Here is a 22809-nt window from a genome sequence, read left to right as displayed (position 1 = left end):
CCATGATCATCTTTTGAATGATAATACTTATAAATTTGATGTTTTAATTTTATTAATATAATTAAATATTTAGTGAAAGTAATAAACTACACTTAATAATAATAATAATACAAAATCAGTAATGTATATATAATTAAGCAATTAATTAGTTTTAATTAGCACGAAAAAATGAAATAAATACATTGTATATTCTTAGAAGATAATTACAAAGAAAAATTTCAAATATATAATTAATAAGAAATTATTAATGTAATAATAATTATTATTATTGGTTTAACAATGACCACGATCCTGTTCACGTTTACGAGGTGCAGCTTTAATAATGCTATCAACCCTAATTATCATTTCAGCAGCTTCAGCAGCAGACAAAAGTACTTGTCTTTTAACCACAAATGATTCAGTAATTCCTAGTTCTTTCATACAACCGATCTTTCCAATATCCATATCTGTAACAACAATTAATAAATTTATATCACTGGCTGACAAGAAAAAAGCACAATTAAAGATACGACTACTGGAGATCAATTTCTTATTAATTTATAATAATGTATAAATTTCAATTCTACTAATTAAGCCACATAGTGCAGAATATTATTTTAATTTTTCATGTATGTACTTTTATGGGATCCTGTATCCTCACTCATGATTGAAATAATTCTGTTATCGAGTAATAAAAATACTAAAATAATGAAGATTGCATATGTACACAAGTGCTGCTGTCTGTTACAATTTTTATAAGGCTGTCTCCCTCAAACACTGTTTGATGGTTTATCAAACTGAAATTTTGTTCACATTTATATATGTAATATTTTTATAATATATTAATTTTATGTAATCTTTATAAATTTGTAATACAGTGCACTCCTGATTATCCAAATTCTGGTTAACCGAGCTAGTTACAGGAAGATAATACATAAATATAAAGCAAGATAATCAAGGCGGGAAGCGACATTCATATGCTTCACATGCAATGTCTCCTCTCCAACTGAGTTCAGAAATCATCGGGTTCACCCATCAATCTTTGCATAGTCACAGTCACCTGTCAGTTTCAGAAATCTCTGCGGTTGCACTAAATGTGGTTGTGTTAGTGTGTTGAAGCCTGTACTTTTACTGAATTCTGTGTTGCGCTATGAGTAGAAAACAAGAGTTGTAGTTTCTCTTGAAATGAAATTTAATGCAATAAAACGGTTGGACAATGGCGAGTCAATTAAAAAGGTCACTGTTGATTTGGGAGTTGGGAAAGTGACTGTTGAGGATTGGAGACATAACTGGAAAGAGATTCAAAAATTTGTAAACAAAAGTGCGAGTAGAGGCAACAGTTTGAGTCAAAAACTGAAGAAGGACAACTATGAGCAGATGTCTGAAGCACTTTTTCTGTGGTTTTCGCAGCTACGAAGGATGGGCAGTCCTGTAAGTGGGTCATTGCTTCAAGCTAAAACGCTTGAGTTCCACCAGGTGTTTAAAGACAGCGAGGAAACATTCACTGCAAGTGATGTGTGGCTGGACAGATGGAAGAAGAAATATGGCATAAGGCAGCATCTAACAGCACAGAGGCTGAATCAAAAATCAATCTGACTTTTTACAAAAAAAAATAATCTTACGTTTCTACATGCTTACAGGTCTGTAATTGTTTATTTTACATTTTTTCTTACAATACACTAATTCTGTATATTTTTAACTAGTTTTTTCGTTATTTTTAGCCCAACAGCATACTTAACCTCCATTTCATTTTTCTGTATCTGAAGTGGTCTCAGTCCCAATTACCTCTGATAACTGCGAGTCTACTGTATTTCTAAATCTGAATTAATATCACAAATAGAATCTTTATTATTTATTAGATTGTCTTCCGTATCAGATAAATGTAATTTATTATTTTTGTAATTTCTATCATATTTAAGAAATCTAGTTTTAAAAGATTTATTTGTTTTTCCTATATAAATACCATACAATCATTATTTTTGTTTTGTAGATATTTTATTATGTGGTTATTAGATTTGTATGTTAGTTTTGATGTTTCTTATTAAAAGTTTTAGTAATGTTTTCAATGATATTATTTAAATATAAAATACTTGATGTACATTTCTTCACTCTTTTGTGTCTTATGTATCGGTTGAAGATAGTTTATTTTTTTTATTGTTTAGATAGTTGTTTATAAATATTATTAATTACAGTAGTATCATATCCATTTTCAACCTCTATATTATTTTATGATGTTTATTTCATTATTTAACTTTTTTTGTTATTATGAGAGGTTATTTTAAAGATAACCTAAAAAGTTAACGTAAAGACCATTTCATTGTAAAAAAAATTATCCTGAAAACTTTATAAATATTTTTTTCCTCTTAAACTACAAACTATTTCTCAATAAAATCGCCACATGAATTAAGACATAGTGATAAGCCAGCTTCAATATACCCTCATCATATTCTTCTGCCACCAATTCGTTTAGCCACTGATTAACCTTTCTGAAGCCTAAAAGGTCACGAACAATGCGACCAGTAATAGCTCTTGAAACATCAGGAAAAAGAAAAGCCAGGTCGGAAATCATTGAGTAATGATCTCTTCTGATTTCATCATCAACACGTTTCAAAAAGTCCTCAGTGATTATAGGGGGTCTCCCTGAACGTTCTTCATCATACACATTAATTCTGTTATTTCTAAACCTTTCACACCATTTTTGGACGTTTCTTTCATTGAATACATTATCACTGTACACAGCAACCAACTAACTGCCTATGAATTTCAGCCAGCTTAACGTTTTGATGGTTTAAAAAACGTATGACTCCACAAATTTCACAGTCAGTGGCAATATCGATTTTCCTATTCATTTTATAACGTAATAACTCAAATGTAATCAAAGATACTAAAACGCTACATCTTATAGACAACAATGCAGTGTGTACATTACGCATAGCCATGAACGACACAAATTCACCAAATTTAAGGAGAGAATTTCCCAGCAGTCTTTACTTTAGAGATATCCCTCGTATGTTTGTATTTGTTCTATTAATCATATCTTTATAAGTGATTTTACTATTAAAAGAATATCTTATGTATGAGATTTCTACTATCAGCAATTATGTCAGAAATATATTTACAGGAGTTTGAGAGTAAATTAGTACATGTTATTACTCATACACATAGTTTTAATAAGGACACGATATGTAGATATTCAACATACCATTGGTGTGTTGATGGTATGTTTGATGGGTTATATATAATGACAATAACAACAGAGTAAATATTTTTTCTATTTGCCATTTTTTCTATTTTTTCCATTCATGAATTTTTGAAATTCTTTTTCTAATAGTGATTACTTGTTTATTACTTAAAAGTTATCCTTTTAGTACTTTGGAGAGTCAAGTAATAATTCAGATGTGTAATACCTTAAATTACATTACTCATAAATTTTTCTTTTCTTTTGGTGAACAACATCATAAAAAATATAGACCTATGGTGTACATCAAATGCAGTACTTAATTACAATTTCATTAACAAAATTTGGTGGAAATTTGTATACTCTATGCTATAGAGTAACATATACAACCCAGGTCAATGACCCAAATCCTATATTAGGTTTTTATTTCACTATAATCAAACATCTCGAGTTCCCCCGAGGGGAGAAGATCACACCTCGTAGCGTGTCCGATCGCTACACCACCCCCTCTGTTCTCCTAGCCAGTAGTGGCTTTAACGGAGGACATCTCGCCCTCAAACTGATTGCGCACCAGAGCTTTCTGGTCAGGCCCCGCAGAGATGCCACCAATGCAGATGCCCCGAGGGACATCTGCATCGGTAAAATTCACCCAGAGATAGTTTTAGTGTTTATGCCTTCAGAAAGAAGACAACGGACACCTGCAGCTACCACATCGCCCTCAAGAACTAAGCTAGAAGCCTAACCGCGGAACGAAGACCCCGCGCCTAGCACTAACTATTAATGAGCCAATTTATTGAATGTCTCAGATCCAAGCAACAACCACTATAACAAAACTTTCCCACTAAAAAGCTTAACACAGTGAAATTTAGACCTAGTTCCCTTAAAGAACCCCGCTTACGACTCGTATGAGTTTCCTAACTGACTCCGCTCCGGTCTGCCCGGGAGAGGAGAATGAACACCTACTCCCACACAGCTCCATCGCGCAGTCCTGCATGACATTCACCATCTATCGTAAACCGCCGTCAAAACGCCGCTGCATACCACTGAAGCGGCACCCAGAGACGCCTCGCCGACAATGTCGTTAGCTCACAAAATGCTCCCGTCGAAGCGCGACCGCACCCCCCGGGACAAGGATAACCATGCCCGTTGGCCAGTACAAGAATCAGCCCACCTAGCTTGCCAAGAATCAAAACCTTGGTCTTCAATTTCCCGCATACGCCCGGAGGTAAGAAGGCCTGCCTTCTTTGAAATAAACCGCTGGCTACGCTCTGTAGCCGACTATAATCAAACAATTTAATCAGGAGATATTGTGAATTGATTGACAAATGGTAACTGTTTCTTTATTTTCAAGTCCCTTTTTCAAATCACCCTTGTCAGCTCTCTAGGAGGTTTTTTTTTGGAATTTTAGACTTTCCTACGATTCTTAATGCTACGGAACGTTCTTGGTATCAAGATTGAAGTTTCTGTTATAGAACTTTTTTTTTAAATATTGAAATAAATAATTCTGTTCCTTTTCTTTAACAAATGTTCATTATTATTGTTAATTTATAAATATTGTAATTGCAATATTATTAAGTATCTTACTTAATCCATATGTTTCATTTCCTTGTGTATGTGCAGCACGCAACTCGCTTATTAATTGTGCAGAATCATAACCAGCATTATCAGCAATAATAATAGGTAACATCTGTAATGCTCTTGCAAATGCTTCCATAGCAACAGCTTCTTTGCCGGGTGTTTGGGTAGCCTCACTCTGTATAGCACAAGCCATTAACATTTCACTACAACCTGCAAAAAGTTAAAATACATTAAACAATATTAAGAAAACTTAAAGTTAGATAATATACAGAATGATTAGTTTTAAGAGGGACTGAACCAAATCTTTTAATGTAACAAACATCAAGATGTTTTAAGTTAAACGTATATAGCTTTCATCAACTGCTGTTTTTTTTTTTTTTTAATAATGTAATTCCAGCTGAAGTCGTAACAAACAGTTTTACAACATCGTTCAAAGTATAATCATAAAAAGTAACAAATGTGAAAAGCAACACCAGCCACACTCAGATAGTACTACACTAAGCTCTTCCAGTTAATTTTAAAAACCAAAAGAAATACCATAGCTCTATCAGTGAATAACAGCTAGTGATGTAAAGCATGAGAACCACTCGTGAACACTGCAGAGTGCTGATTTTGATTACACTACCACTACATAAAATATAACAAACTGAATGAATAGAAGTTATACAATATGGCAAACAATCGTACCAAAAGGAAGTTTTAACATAAGGTTGCCAACCTTATGAACTTACCGTAGAGATGTTAATCTCTACATTACAATACTACACTCAATTACTACACTCTAATATTACACTCAATTACTTTAGAAACATTTAACAGGATTTGAAAACAAAATGTTTCAAGAATAGAAAAGCACAACAACTTAATTCCTCATGATAAGATTATAAAACCTTGCAAAATATTAAAAATATCCAAGAACATCACATTTTATGGTCAGTCTTTTGTTGGGGGAAAATGGATTAAGATAAAGAAATGTTTATAAACAGCTATAAAGCTCCCAAAATAATTTTTACATGAAAGATTTTTTATAACTAAAAATATCTTTCTAGCGAAGCCAAGTATCATATTCTTTTATGAATTGGTTCCAATAAGGTACATTATTCCAAATTTGAAACTTAACTGTTTCAAATCATAGCTCATCAAATTACAATTAATCAGCTTAGAAAAATAATTTTTTGGAGATTTAAACTCTCTATAATATAATTACTCATTTTATAGTTACATATAATTACACATTTTATAGCGAACTTTATATTTAGTTCTCTAAATACTTACAACCGTACAGATTTTCAGATTTAACTTATCACATTTTCAAACTTGTATACAAGTTTTAGAGAAGCTACAGAAAACCCATGACACAAAATAATAACAAATATTGTAAAAACAGAATAAAAATTAAAAATTTTTTTAAGAAAATATGTGACGAAATAATTACCTGGATTATTAGCTTCTTGTTCTTGTAAAGCTAATTCCGTACTATCAGTGAGACTGTAATCAATAGCGATAGAGGCAAACCTAGCTTGTATTGGGGCAAGCTTAGTCAACAATTTAAACAGTGCAACAGTCTGACCGCTCTTATTCCACTGGTCTAACCATGTGACCATAGTGTTTAGCTGTGCCTTCAGCGTAGTTCAGTACTGCGTCAGTAGGACACAAGTACTGTGTGTTTGTCTCTTTTATGGACACTGAAGAAAAAAAAATCAAGTAAGATAAAGAAAGTTGACACACATTATGAAAATTATATTTTAAAATAGCAAGTTTGCATAAAATGTTAAATATACAGAATATGAATTGATTTTGATACAGATCGATTTTGCTTGTCGATCAACAGCCACAGAAAACAAAATATGTAGTCTTTTCTCGCTTGCAGGACCCCTTTTTTCCTCAAGTCTTTCTTAGTAGAGAGCTATCTCTTCTGATGTCACATTTTTAGGTTTATTTTTTGATAGCCACCTTATGTGGGTCAAACACATCAAAGAATTAAGAATGAGATGTTTCAGACTTTTAGATATGCTGCGAGTCCTTAGTAATACCAATTTGGGTGCCAATCTGTCATGTATGTTGCATTTTTACTGATATTATTGATTTTTACTGATTTTATGCTATAAATAAAGCTTTGAATATCATTACCATAAGTACGGTCATATCCTTATTTGTAGCAACTCATGTAGTCCTCTCCAAGCCTTACAAAATTTTTACTCCAGATATCCGCCACCGAAATTTACAATGCAATTGACAAGTTGAACCATCGCAATGCAAAAGCGAGTTTCTACTGGATCCCCAGCCGTGTAGGGATTTCGGGTAATGAACATGCAGATTCCGCTACTAAAGACGCATGTAGTCAACCATTCTTCACTACCCATGTTACTGCATCAGACTTTATTAGTTATGTAAAACTCGCTCTTTGTGCAAAGTGGCAGGATGACTGAACAGCTACAATAGATAAAATCGGACACATTAAAGGTTCTGTGTTGCCATGGGATTCCACGCACAGGAAAATTTGTCATGAGGAACTGGTCCTCTGCCGATTGCGGATAGGTCATAAAAGAGCTACACACAGGTAACTGTTGTCAGCAGTAAATGCACCAATATGCGTACGATGCAACTGCCACTTGACTGTGTGCCACATCCTTGTGGATTGTGTGTGTTACGCGGCCTTACATGCAAATTTAAATTGCCCAGGACATTCATCAAATCCTGGGCAATGACAAAGAAATTTTGGGCTGGGTGTTTTTATTTCTTCGAAGTGTTTGTATTTTAGGTACGTTTTAGTAGTATTGTTTTATTTTATTTTTATACTGTTATCAATTTCATTTAAAATTTTTATTTTTTCTGTTATCTGTATTTAATGTTTTAGTTTAAGTTTTTTATTTTGTTTTTGTATTTCATATTTTAATTTAAGTTTTAATTTTGTTTTTAAATTTTTAGTGTATGTTTTGTATTTTGTTTATTTTATTTTTTTTCGGGGAATGATAACGAAGAAACGTTTTTCGCCCCTGCCCACCCCAAAAAAAACAGAATATAGTTCCAAATTAATCCTCCACTTGATTAACCAACAAAGTTCATTTGTTGTTCACTGAAATTAGATGTTTTATTTAAAATACTACTTACTGTACCTTATTAAATTTATATGTATATGTAAAAACAGAATTTAACAGAACCAGATATTTTATAATTAACATAACCTAACAACCATATTAACAAGACTGATTTAATTTATATTATTGCTTGGCATGTCAAAAAAAAATTAATAAAAATTATGCAAGAAAAGTAAGTCCTTGATTTTTCCTGAATAGTCTGTTTATATAGTTATGCTCCGATACGTCAGAGATAAATTAATTAAATTTCTACAAACAATTAAGTTTTTCAATTTTCTAGTATTTATATACTGTAAAACCCAAACCAGTGTTAAATTTCTATTAAATTTAACAATATTCTGTTCACTGAAAATTGCAGAGAAAAGCTTTTCTTTAAAAAAAAAATTCTCCGCAGTTTCAACATTACGACTAACTGCTCTTCATAACAAAAAGTTTAATTTGTAGGATAAGTTAAAACTAGAAATAAAAGAATAAATAATACAATAGTGCAAACTTTTTTTAATGTAATATTCTTTCGGGGCTTAATTTATATTTTTAAATTCAATAAAAATATCTGAAAAAAATAACTTTTCCATTTAATCAACAAGAAATTTTCTAAATTTAAAACTGTAATGCTTTTAACAAGCTCCCCCAACCACAAAGTAAAATCATGAAAAAGTAAAGCACACCTACATGCAGAATATAAAAAAAATAATAACTTACTGGTAACAGAAAGAAGTATCAAATACAGTTATGATTAACACGAAACGGTCAGCAAAAAATCTCTTAAAACTACGCGAATCAGAAAATGCAACTGTCACCCGATCCGTAAAGAATTATGCTCGGCAATATTGTAAACTAATTTTTTCTCTTAAATTCTCCCCACTCCATCAAATCGCACATACTGCCACTAGTAAAATGAGGGAAGGGATGAATGTAAAATAATTTTCCCGGTATTCTAAATCACACCGAAATATCCACCACCAACCACGTATCATCATTCAGAACAATTACAAATGACAATCAAAACAAGTTTTTTTTTTTTTCACGAACCATTTGATAAAAAAATTGACCGCCTTCAAATGAATTTTAGGGAAAATTAAATTAAGAAATAATAAAAATTAGATAATAATATTTTTCAGATTTTTTAAATTTTGAAGTCTACATCAAATTAGAAACGAGTATCAATATCAATTTGTTAACTTTAAACTTGGGGCTAACTCTGAAATTTAAATTTAACAAGGTTTGACTATTATTTTTTAATAAATATTATTTTTTTATAGCGGTTTTTCATTTTTTAAGTTGATTTATACACGTTTTAAATTTTTAACATAATCCTTTTTTTATTTTTATAAAAACATTAACTTTGACCTGCAAAAAATACTGCCTGTATGAAAAAAAAAACAATAAACAAAACGCTAATTAAAAATCATCAACATCTATTTACTTGTAGAAGAATCCGAGACCTTGCTTTTGTACTGAATTTAACAAATTATGTTCCACAATTAAATTGAATCGATACAATTAAAATAAAATAAAAAAACTGAATTATCAATTTTAATCGATAGCGAAAGGTTGCACAAGAGGCAAATATAATCTAGTTATTTTAATATCTTAATACAGTTTCGGTGGTCATCCAAGACCACACTATTGACTGTGGAGGAATTATTTCTGCTACATCCTCATATGTTAACTTATACGGTGTCCAAAGGCAAACGATAAAAAGTTTACGAAAACCAACGTAGATTAGCATTAGCCAGAATTTTTTTCAGTATAATTATTTCTTTCCATAGAGGTGTTTGTAAAGTTTAGTTTTCAGAAGTTGAAACACTGAATCCGGCTAGAAATTAGTTGAATTCCTTTAGAAACGCTGTCAAGTGATGATTAAGTAATGAAATAAACTTGCACACAGAAAACGGTCACCCGAATGATATTATTTTTAAGAAATTGGATGGTTATAACATAATTTAAATGCTTTTGGGTAAAGATCTGTTTGTATATTAAAGAATAAAATGAATGCTTGAATAAACCGGTCATCATTTTTTTAAAATGATCCGTTTCACCGACACAAACGTACTACTACAACTAATGATGTTCTCCTCTCTCTTTCTTTCTTTTTCCTGTTTAGCCTCCGGGAATTACCGTCAGGTATTACTTCAGATGAAGAATGAAGATGATATGTATGAGTGTAAATGAAGTGAAGTCTTGTACAGTCTCAGTTCGACCGTTCCTGAGATTGAAATGTGTGATTAATTGAAAACCCAACCGCCAAAGAACACCAGTTTTTTTTAGGTAAATAGTTTTAAATACAAATTAAAAATATCAAATTAAAGATATCAAACGAAGCAGTCAATTTTTTATACAGTTCCAAACGAAAAAACAATTTCCAGAATGGGAACCCTCCACACACCCCACTCATACTGTTATGGTTCTACCATTTCTGTTTTCTCTTACTAGCTTATTAGATTATCTTCAATTATTTTACAAATACTTGTTGATATTACACTTCTTCCTGATACTTAAGCGTTCTTTCTCATTTTTTACTTAAGGGTAGTTTCCTCTGGACGTTATTTAAAGTTATTTTTTCCTGTTCCGGGTGTTATTCAACAACTTTTTTCTTATACAACTCTTTTTTAGATACTGTTCCTTTATGTACACTTAAAGCTTTTCACAATTATTTTCTACTTAGGTGTCTACCTTAATCGGTAAAGTAGATTTATCAACTTTAAGCTTTTCAGCCTGAACCTCAACAAATTTAGGTATGGAGAAATGTAAATGAAGTAATCCTACAGGAAGTTCCGATAGAACTAATTTTAGTATTATCAGACTAGTGTTATGTTCCTGGATTAACTATTTAAAACAATTTGTTTCTTAAACAAATTGTTTTCCTTAAAACAAAGAAAAGCTTCCTTTGTTAATAAATTTCACGCATTTATTAGTCATTTAACAAAATTATTGTATTGCAAATCTAAAAAAAATGGTTTTCAGACAACATTTTTTTCATTTTTACTTCAGATATCATGAATACTACTAGAAATACAGTTCTGGAACGTATTTTATTCAATTTTTCGGGTTAAAACCATTAATTTCACCCTTCAATTAACATCCTAAAAATTTCAATACAACCTCATTTCACCAGAGAAGATGAATTTTGGGCGAAATATTTCGTTAACCGTAACTCGCTAATGAAACGTTTCCGTACCTATGTTTGTGTGAACTTTTTTCTTGTGGAGCTTCTTTTTGGCTTCTGTTACATTATGTACACTTAAAGCTTTTTACAATTTTCTTTTTATGCGTTTTCCTTAATCGGTAAAGTCGATTTATCTACTTTAAGTTTTTCTAATCGAACCTCAATAAGTTTAGGTATGGAGAAATGTAAATGAAGTAATCCTACAGGAAGTTTCAATAGAACTGATTTTAATATTATCAGACTAGCGTCATGATACTGATTAACTATTTAAAAACAAACAATTTCTTTCTTAACGTAGTACGGTTTCTTGTATAAATATATATATACAAACACACTTCTTTATAAAATATTATGCGGGGGATTTATTTTTAAAAAATAAATATATATATATTTTAGCATCCCGTCGCGGCTATGCCCGCACTATATGATTACTTGCCTTTCCCGTCACGGTCAGGACTATTTTTTTGTAATTAATTACATAAACTCATTGTTACAGAGAAACTCAAAAAACAGTAATTTCATTGTAACTCCATTTTATTCCCTCAGACTCGGAATTTCAAAAAATCCTTTCTTAAGGTGTACGCTTACACCGTAAAAGGAACGTGAATCAAAATTTTCAATTTATCTTTAGTAGTTTTATCTGGGCGTTGATTATGAATCACTCACGACATGTTCTTTTATATATATATACATACATACAGATTTACGTATTAAATTAGTAATCAAAGTTTAGAAAGCTCACTTGAAACGCAGGATGAGGACAGATTGTTAGATCAAACCTACCGGGTTGGTCTAGTGATGAACGCGTCTTCGTAAATCAGCTGATTTCGAAGTCGATAGTTTCAACTTTCAAATCCTAGTAAAAGCAGTCACTTTTATATGGATTTGAATACTAGATCGTGGATACCGGTGTTCTTTGGTGGTCGGGTTTCAATTAACCACACATCTCAGAAACGGTCAACCAGATACTGTACAAGACTACACTTCACTTACACACATACATATCATCCTCATTCATCCTCTGTAGTAATACATGACGGTGATTCCCGGAGGCTAAACAGGAGAAAAAATTATTGTTGGATCAGCGACTGGTTTACTGTTACCTACGATGTCTTGCCGCGGTACTAAAAATAGTCCAAACATCAAAATTACTTGAGAAGATACCTCAGATAGAATTAGAGTACAGCATCTCAGTGTTATAGTACAATGAAATTCCACCGGTGACAGTCATTAAAAAATATCGTTATCTTGTTTTGTTATCGACATGTTCAAATTGGCCCGTGACAAAATCGTACACAGCTATTTAGACGTAAAAATAAAATTAGTTGGCAACGATATCTTTCGGTTTTCAATTCCGTAATGCAGACCTGGTAGCATAATTATTTTTTTAAAACATTCGTTTCCAGAGGGTATGTTCTTTTTTTCAAACGTTTCTATTTTAATTAAAAATAAATTTAATGTATGTGGCATTTTAAGTATTCGTAAAATTTATCTTCGTTAACAGTAAGTTCTTTATAAGTCGTAGCATACTCTTCTTTGGTTTTTCTTTTAAACCGTACATCATGTACCCTTTTTTCTTTTCTTACTGCTTTTATCCTCTTCTTCATCAAGAATTACAGTTACGATTGTATTTCATCAGAAAATTGGGCAGTCTCAGAACAATCTGATTTAATACTTCATCGCAAATATATTGATAAATACGAATAGTCGACTAAATTATCAATGTCACGGTACGGGCACTGCGAGTTGCGAGAGCATTGTTTTGATTGAATAAACAGAGATAAATAGATTGCGGCAAATATGTGATAGTGCTCTGTAAAATTTGACGAATTCCATACACGATTAAACATTTAAGATCGTTATAATTTGCATCGATTCGAGTAACTAAATGAACAAAATTAAATTTAAAAAAAAATACCACAACTAAGAAACTCAATTTCATACGAAAATATTGAGATGAAAATGTTAAAATAAAAATATTGAAGGCGATAAAATCTGCACCAAATATCTTTACAAAATATTTACGGAATATCTATTACCGTTGGTGAGGGGTATCCTTAATGTAAAAAAAAGTTGAAACACTCTTTTGATTAATTAGAACTTAACACCTTACAATTCTACGCGTTGTAATTATACAGTAAAAACTACACAAATTTAATTAAAAATAATTTTGATCGTCAAGATCAAACGAAACAGTTATTAAACATATAATATTAACGCAAAAATACTTAACAGAATAACATAACGGGGTTGTAGTGTCTTGTGTTTTTCTTCAGGAATTCTACATTCGAATTCCGTTGCATGATTGGTATTTTTCATTTATGAAAAACAATGAGTTTATGTGAATAATTACAAAAATTTTAAACGAGTTAATAAAAAGTTAATGAAATTGTCGATGTAATAGCGTACTGACGACATTATCAGCAACACCTCGAGTAAAAAAAAAATGATTTGGACACCGCATGACTTCCTTGTATGCCTATTAAATTACATATACGCATTTTTAAAAGTAGAAAAAATGTTATTTTATTAATACCTTCTGATTTTTTTTCATATTTTTTTAATTTTCATTGTTATTGAATTATCATTTATTTAAAAAAAATCTTTTTACAATCACAGGTTAATAATTATAAAAAAAAAATTGGTAATTAAATCGATTTATTTAAATTAAAAAAAAAGAAATGAAGTCGAATTCGAACAATGGGCCTTCCCCTTGTAAGATCCAAATATTATTTAATTAAAATTTTATTTGGCTAAAACTCTGGAACCGATGAAAATAAGTACCGCTTATGATGTATCGTTAAAAAGGTCTTAATGAGAGCTTATTACTACAGTTAAGAATAACTCAAAAATCCAATTTTTTGGATTTTGGGCTTTTCGGGATACTTTTGGTCCAGTCGATTGTAATCAAAAGGGGAGGTGTACAACTAGATGTTACAACAGTCCTAAATCCAAAATTACAGCATTCTACGGCTAATAGTTTTTTAAGTTATCCGAGATTCATACTGTACAGACGTCACGCCGAAACTAGTTAAAATGGATTCGGGGATGGTCAAAATGGATATTTCAGTTGAAATCTAAAAAACCGATTTTTTTCGCGATTACAATGTAAAAGGAAGTAAAAATGAATAATCAGTATAAATACGGAATTATAATAAATTACTACACGTTTTTTTATTATTTTACAACGGCATTATTAATAGTCATCGACTCTGATAATATTATATTTAACTAAACAAAAAAATATACGCCTACATCCAATCGCTTGCTTTCATAAGAAAGTAACAGATAGTAAAGGGGCGGACGCACGTAGACGGACAAGTGAGTTTAAGCTACTTTTACTGATCTTAGAAAAAATTTAATAACTAGTTTCATAAAATCTAATTTAACATCCGGTTCGCTTTTTGTTTAACTTACATAATTTCATTTCATTACTGAAATTTATCTTCAAAAAAATACTAAAGAAAGAGGTACTTTTATCGAATGCCGGCGCCAACGCTTGTTCGCTTCATATCAGTGGCTTTTTCTAACTAATTTCTTTATTCATTGTTAATTTACAAGCTACTGAATTATTTCAACTTAAAAGTCACGGAAATTTTACTTGCCGAAAGCTACGATTGGGGGCGAGATCGCCCCCGATTGTACGACGCCATAAGAATTCGGCGAAGTACAGTTCAACGTGACGCCTTTTTATTCCGCCATTTCAGAGATCCCCACATACGTTCAACGGTTTGAATATCATCGGTTAGTATTAACGAAATAGTACCGATGATTCAGTGTAATGGCGGAACCGTTCCGTTTCCAGTACGTCAGTTTGGTACGCACGCCAGGAATCCGAGTAAAATATGCTCCCGATGTTAACTTTAATACCATTCAACAGGGTTTGAAGCGTTTTATAAGCAACTTTCACGAGAAACACACGCAGTTTTCATGACAAATGCCGCTGAAAACCCACTGTTGCGGGTAGACGCGACCGGTATGATTTTTGCGCCTCGAGAACAGCGTTTAATGGATTCTGAGGAACATACAATTTCCTCCGATTTCAGGTCGTCTGTGTTATTCAATATCGTTTGACTGTATTGAAATAACTTCTGTAATGAAATTATTCCGATCGACTACTGTATTCGGGCCGACAGCCGATCCAAGATGACATCAAGCATCGCTTGATAATTGAAACGCCCAGTTATATAGAAAACCTATGTCGATCACGAAGATGAGGTTCAAATTTTTCAGTCGAGCACCGACATGCACATTTACTTTCGACCGGCAAATACGTTTGTCGCTAAGCCGTACAATACCATCGGTTTCGTAAAATCGCGCTGCGTGTCCATCGCGACATGTCCTGGTTCCAGTTAGAATGCCACGCAGTTGGAGGAACCGATCGGTTTCGTGTTCGTTAGTAGGCAAATTCCAAATATTCATGTTAAACCTCGATACTGAAATTAAACTGCTCTCAATATAAACGCACAGAACCGATCCAAATAACCTGCTACAATACATTTGAAACGGATATCGAGCTGAATCTACTTTACTGAGATAAGGAAATTTATTCTTATCTAATCTTTTTCGTCGGAGACATTTAATCAAATAGTATTCTTATATTGTTAAAAAGAGATAAATTGGATATTTAAGCGAATAATCAGCGGTGCCAGTACTTTTAAAATGAAAATACCATATTTATTTTATTTGTAAAAGGTAACCGTTCTTGACGAAACAACAATTTTTTTTAAATGTAATACAACTGGAAAAACCGTAGGTTCAAATCCCCCCCGATTTTGGTATAAATAAATTTTTAGAATTCTTCTTACCCGCATTCAACAAGGGCGTAAGACGTTAAGTCAAAAAGTAACCGTAAAAAGCAAGTAAGTTTTTTTTATAATTAATTCATTTTAAGATTTCTTAAAATTTCAAGAAGGTACTGCGTATCGAAACAGCTTTCATTTTTAAATACGTTTTTTGAAAATCAAAAAGATATCTGTTTTTACTTTCTAATTGTTATTATGAATTTCCAACAAGCAAAGGGTTCAACCATCGATTATTTAATTTTCTTTACTTTTTCTTCATAATTTCGAAGGCAAATTTCAGTAATGAAATAAAACTGCATTTGTTAATAAAAAAATAACCGAGAAGTAAAACAGGGCCAATAGATTTTTAATGTAGCTATATACAGAGTTATTTATTATCTTTAAATTAATAGACTAGTATGTAGCTCGCCATCTGTGTACGTATAAACAGTTATTCTCATATATATATATGTTAAGGAAAGTAGACAACAAACACAATGATTTTACCCTGGCAGGTCAAAAACTATAAGAAAGAATGTGACCACACCGACTTATCTAGGGACGATATTTTAGATTTAAAAAAAATATAATTTCACATAATATAGCAAAAAAAAGTATCTTTTTAAAACTGTCTGGACGGTTTAAACCTTATTTTTATAAGAATAACATTTTCGTTAACAAACGTTAAGTATGAAAAAAAAGTTAATTCAACAGCATTATCGATAAATGAATATTCGTTAAATTTAAAATTATAGAAAATCGCAATTTTTCAATTAAAGGGAAAATAATATTTTTCCAACAATCGACCAAAAAATAAGAAATGAAACAATGCCGCTCACTGGTTAACTAAAACTTTTAAATAATTTTGTTACAAATTCAGGAAAATGAAATACTTTATTGTGAAAAGTCATCTGTAAACGGATAAACCAATCATTTAGGGAAAGATAACAAAAATTCTGATAACAAATCATCCTCCGTGGATATAAATACCAGTGAATACGATTTAAACGCTTAAAAAAATCTGATGTAGACACCGCATAACTTCCTTGTACGCCTTTTAAATGACATATACACATTTTTAAAAAAATGAAAAGTTCATTAATAACTTCTGATATTTTTTTATTATTTTTTTTATTTATTCATCGTAAATGTTTTTTTTACAATGAGAGGTTAATAAATTAATAAATCAATATATTTAACTTAAAAGAAAAAAAAGTTAAGAAAAAAAGGAGATGAAGTCCGATTCGAACCGATGTAAGATCCAAATAATTCATTAATTAAAATTTTATTTGGCTATAACTCTGGTACCAATGAAAATTTTTACCGCTTACGATATATCATTGAAAAGCTCTCGATGAAGGCTTATTACTGCGGTTAAGAAAAAGTTCAAAATTCAAATCGTTTTGGATTTTGGGCTTTTTCGGTTTAGTCGATCGCAATCAAAAGGGGAGGTGCACAAGTAGATGTTACAACAGTCCTAAATCCAAAATTTCAACGTTCTACGGCTAATCGTTTTTCAGTTACGCGAGTATGTATGTATACATACACACATACATACGTACGTACAGACTTCAGGCCGAGACTAGTTAAAATCTGGAAACCGAAATTTTTCGCGACCACACAAAACATTTTCCTTCACTTCGTACAAGGAAGTAAAACACAAAATGCGGACCGAAGGTAAATAAAGCGAAATAAGTAATATTTAACTACGTAATTTTTTTTTATTTTTGTGCCGTAAATCAGTCCCTAATTATGACAAACACGCCCGGGCCCTGTTTACTTATTTTTTCTTTAGGTATTCAAAGTATTTCCACTGAAAACTCGAATAAATTAATAAGGAATTTTTAGATAATGTTAGATTAAATGATATTTTAAAAAACTCATTGTTTAACATATTCTCATCGTCCAAAAATCCTTCTTTAAATTCGATTTGTAATTCTGCACCAAAATAAATGTCAGCAAGTTGTCAACAGTTTTTTATTTTATTTTTAATTTGACAGACTTCAAACGATCGAAATTTTCAATTGAAAAATGAATTTTTGGTCAGATTCACCGGACCGATTTTGAGGATTCCTTTTATATACCGGTATAATTAATTTTTTCTGATAATTTTCTTTCAAATATAACTCGAAGAATTTTTTTTTAATAAATACTATACGATCTACCTAGAAGATCTGAAGATTCTTTTCTTTTTTTTTTCTTTATCGATGTTATTAAATAGATTATTGTTACAAGGAATTATAAGGATCTTAAGGATGTTATTCTAATATTTAATTAACTTTCAGTCAAAACCGATAAAACCGGTAGGAAATTTTACATCAACAAGCCGTAAACATAAAAACAGATTAAAAACTCTAACGTAAAATGTAATACTCATTCTTGCGATTCACGCGTTTATCTGAACATTTTAAAATTTAATTCGACCGTTTTCATAATGGAACGGAACGCAAGGATGTCGGAGAGTTCAATACCCTCCTACTTTTCGCAGTATACGGACTACACTGACGGATTATTAATAGGAGATGGGCGTTGATTTGTTTGGTGCAGTTTGGATTGCGTTCCTATCCGATGGAAAGTGTTAGCTGCAGGGACCCGGCGGAACGATGAGCTAATAAGCCTATCTTCCGTAACGCGCTCCCTTTCAGCCTAGAGCGGGCTGAAATCTTTTGTTTAAGGGATCGTCCTCTCTTAAGGAAAGGGCGCCGGAATCGATTTCAAGGCCTGTATTTGTTACATTTAATTTAATTTTGATTTTTTTTTAAAATTAAAGATAATGAGTTTGGCTGGATTGTTCTAGGGCGTTGTGTCCCAGAGCTATCCCGGTCAGTAGGAAAGTGGGGTTGGGATGGTTACTAAGGAACGTTCTCATAAAAATAGTTTTCAGTTCAATATTTAATCGAGTACAGGAAAAAACGTTGTCTTTCTTTCAAAACTTGGAGAAGATTTATTTAATATATAGGTAGAAAAACAGGGAAAAAAAATATTTTTTTTTTTTATAAAGATATATGCAATTTTACGGTACGAGGAAGCAGCTCAATACTTCTACGAAGCTAGGAACTTTCAACAAAACACTTATTATTCTAAGAAATGAACAATTTGAAATTGAATATTGTTCCATTATAACGAAAACAGGGGAGTCCGATGCCGACAAAAGTTTTAAATAATATTCAGTTAAACTATACAGATAGGTTATGAAAATAACAAAATACCCGTTATGGATAAATCAGTTGTCTGTCAACATTTTATTTCTATTATTATAATTTTAACGTTTTGCTGTAATCTCAATAACTAACAATACGAAAGGACATACCTTTGTACGACTAACATTCATAAATACCCCTTGCCGGTCATCAATAGTGTAGGAGACTAGATAAGCACCAACAAGAAAAATCCCTTCTATCGTAACATCCAGTTACCGATCGACTTTCTATAAATATTTTTCAACTTTATTAAATACCGTGGGAACATGAGAAAAAATAATTCCCCAGTTCGACCCGATATAGGACTCGGGTATATGTCATAAAAACAGGTACTTTTAGCCGAAAACTAAAAACCATTACTTGACAATAAATAAAACCTTTCTTAAAAAAAAAAAAAGATAAAATAAATATAATGTTTGAGAAAATATTATGAATGTTTTAAAACGAGTATACGACCACAATGTTAAAGGAAAAGAATAATAGAAAAAAAGGAAAACTACGAGAAAAAACTGACTTTGAAAAAGACTTAGCATTTACGTTGAAGTTAATCCAAGACAAAGAAGCTCAAAATAAAACTAAAAATACGGGCTTTAATATAAATGGTAATACAAAATGTTAATTTTACAATATTTATTTATAAATATTATTTATAATATTTATTTATACTAAGGATGGATGAAGCAGGAGCGATATAAAATGCCGAATAACACAAGCGAAACGAGCCTTCAGTAAGAAATATAATTTGTTTACATCAAAAATTAATTTAAATGTCAGGAAAAGATTTTTGAAAGTATATGTGGTGCTATAGGAGAATGTTAAAAATCAGACGGGTGGATAAAGTGACAAATGAAGAGGTATTGCGGCAAATAGATGAAGAAAGAAGCATTTGGAAAAATATAGTTAAAAGAAGAGACAGACTTATAGGCCACATACTAAGGCATCCTGGAATAGTCGCTTTAATATTGGAAGGACAGGTAGAAGGAAAAAATTGTGTAGGCAGGCACGTTTGGAATATGTAAAACAAATTGTTAGGGATGTAGGATGTAGAGGATATACTGAAATGAAACGACTAGCACTAGATAGGGAATCTTGTAGAGCTGCATCAAACAGTCAAATGACTGAAGACAAAAAAAAAATTTATAAAATTTGTAATTAAAAAATCTGATGTGAACACTACATGACTTCCTTGTATACCTTCCTTGTAATTACATATACACATTTTTTTTAAAATGAAAAGTACATAAAAAATTTTATTTCATTTATAACTTCCGATATTTTTTTAATTGTTATTACTGAATTATTGTTTATCGTAATTTTTTTTTTACAATCACACGTTATAATTATTAATAAATCAATAAATTTAAATTTTAAAAAACAAAGATTCGAACCGATGTGCCTTCCCCTTGTAAGATCCAAATATTTTATTAATTAAAATTTAATTTGGCTATAACTCTGGAACCGATGAAAATAAGTACCACTTATGATATACCGTTGATGTCTCTCAATGAGGGCTTATTATTACAGTTAAAAAAAAGTCCAAAATCCAAACTGTTTTGGATTTTGGGCTTTTTCGAACGTTTTTGGTTCAATCGATTCCAATCAAAAGGGGAGGTCCACAACCAGATGTTACAACAGTCCTAAATCCAAAATTTCAACATCCTACGGCTAATCGTTTTTTTAATTATGCGAACACATATGTACAGACGTCACACATCGAAACTAGTCAAAATGGATTCATGGATGGTCAAAATGGATATTTCCGTTGAAATCTGATAAGCGACATTTTTTTGCGATCATAATACTTCCTTTACTTCGTACAAGAAAGTAATAAAAAAGTACTCGAGATTTTTTTATACGTTCTTATTGACTGACATCTTAATATTTACGCACAAATCAAACCTATCAAATATGAATGAATTACTGAATGAAATTGTCACGTTTTTCAACTAAACGTAATGAATGGTACGTATAAAAAAAAAACACGAAGAAGTTAACTTATTTATTTACAACAGCTTTTTTCGAAATAAAATCCATGATTTAGGAATTACGAAGCAAAAATATATCCAAAATTTTTTCTTCTACAAATTAGGGGTTTTTTTTAAGTCCATTTTAATGCGAATATTCTAACTGATCGGTAAAAGTTCTAACAGATCAGTTACGTTATGAATGACATAACTGATAAGTTTTTTTAGTTTAATCAAAATTTTAATCTTAATTCCCGACAATAAGACAATGTATTATGTATGAATAATACAATAAGTATTTCTGTAAGAATGAAAAAGAGACTATGAAGACCATGTACTAACTATGAGCTTGTAATTTGGCTTGTATTATGTACGAGCTTGTACACAAAGCGAAATTCGCTTTTTAATCATGTTAGTGATCCGATGTTATTACTGAATATACTTTTTTTTTCTGGGCGAAAAACATTACATATTATCATCGCCCGGAAAACAAAGATAAAATTTAAAAACAAAATATAAAAACAAAATTAAAAACAAAAAAAATTCAGCTAAAAATTTAAAACAAACTAACATACTAAGAATAAAGTGAAAATCTAAACTAAAATATTAAAAACAAAATTAAAACTTCGTAAAATATTAAAAAACAAACAAATAAAATTGCAGATTTCGAACAAGAAGTTGTGTTTTGGACGTACCTTTGGCATTGAAAACATCGTCGTGGGTTGGGGATGTATGGACGCATCCGAACAGACACGTAACCAACCCATTTAAATCTTCACTGGTGGTACCGGAAGATTGAAAGAAGTTAATGTAGGTTCTTCCACTCCGTTCTGCCGTTTCTTTATTCTTTTCACCTCCACAACTTCCTGGTTACGAAGTTCATCAGCAATTTCATTTGTATCCATCTCGTGTATACGTATACGTGTATATATATATATATATATATATATATTCATGCTGGGGAATACCAAGGGGGATTTAGGCCATGGAGAGGTTGCCCGGAGCAAATAATATCCCTAAATTTATGATGGACTTATATAAAAGACGGTAAAAACAACTAATAATCACCTTTGTCGACTTTAAAAGGGCCTATGATTGTATACACCGACCATCCATGCTGAATATTCTGAGAAACCTGGGCCTTCACCCTAAACTCGTAAACATGATAAAATTAACTTTAACCAATACCCAGTCCAGAGTGAAATTCAGAGCTGAACTGTCTCAACCCTTCTACATAAAAACTGGATTGAGGCAAGGAGACGGCCTTCACCCTAAACTCGTAAACATGATAAAATTAACTTTAACCAATACCCAGTCCAGAGTGAAATTCAGAGCTGAACTGTCTCAACCCTTCTACATAAAAACTGGATTGAGGCAAGGAGACGGCCTCTCACCACTCCTTTTTAACTGCACCCTCGAATTTGTCATGAGAAAATGGTATGAAATAAATCCCAAAAATATAAAAATGAGTACTAAGAAAAACTCCATCGCACTAAATCGCCTAGGATTTGCAGATGACCTCGCTCTTTTAGCAAACAATATTCAAGAAGCCAAAACGCAAATCATGAGCCTTCAAAACCTAGCACAAAAGATAGGGCTTTATATCTCTTTCGAAAAAACTGAACTAATGGCCATAGATCCTATGGTAATAGAGCACATTACGGTAAACAATCAGAAAATTAAAATAGTAAAACAATTTAAATATCTAGGGGAAATAATAACTTATAATTTAAATGAAAAAGTGACATGGCAAAACAGGACAAATAAAATGATTAAATCCCAAAAATTAACTCGGTCAACATATAACAAAAAATGCCTTTCTGCTAAAACAAAACTTTATAAAATAACATTATAAAACT

The 22809-nt window shown here is 31.5% G+C and overlaps 1 protein-coding gene across 1 annotated transcript; it reads right to left on the bottom strand.

The window, feature by feature from the left end:
* Positions 1 to 163: 163 nt before the first annotated feature.
* On the bottom strand, positions 164 to 21815 carry LOC142318090 (T-complex protein 1 subunit beta-like). Its single transcript, XM_075354617.1, has 4 exons — positions 21646 to 21815; positions 6171 to 6420; positions 4742 to 4945; positions 164 to 446 (listed from the first exon to the last, which is right to left on the bottom strand). The coding sequence occupies exons 2-4, from the start codon at positions 6337 to 6339 to the stop codon at positions 274 to 276; spliced, it is 546 nt and encodes a 181-aa protein (XP_075210732.1). The 5' UTR covers positions 6340 to 6420; positions 21646 to 21815; the 3' UTR covers positions 164 to 273.
* Positions 21816 to 22809: the final 994 nt, after the last annotated feature.

The sequence above is a fragment of the Lycorma delicatula genome, chromosome 1, assembly GCF_047948215.1.
Source record: "Lycorma delicatula isolate Av1 chromosome 1, ASM4794821v1, whole genome shotgun sequence".
Classification (NCBI taxonomy): domain Eukaryota; kingdom Metazoa; phylum Arthropoda; class Insecta; order Hemiptera; family Fulgoridae; genus Lycorma; species Lycorma delicatula.
The sequence above is the reverse complement of the archived record's forward strand: the minus strand, read 5'-3'. Positions and strand labels throughout refer to the sequence as shown.

Coding starts and splice junctions, on each gene's coding strand:
- LOC142318090 (XM_075354617.1), bottom strand. CDS start 6,339: ATGGTCACATGGTTAGACCAGTGGAATAAGAGCGGTCAGACTGTTGCA. Junction 4,946..6,170: donor ACAAGAAGCTAATAATCCAG/GTAATTATTTCG, acceptor AACTTTTTGCAG/GTTGTAGTGAAATGTTAATG. Junction 447..4,741: donor AAATGAAACATATGGATTAA/GTAAGATACTTA, acceptor TTGTTGTTACAG/ATATGGATATTGGAAAGATC.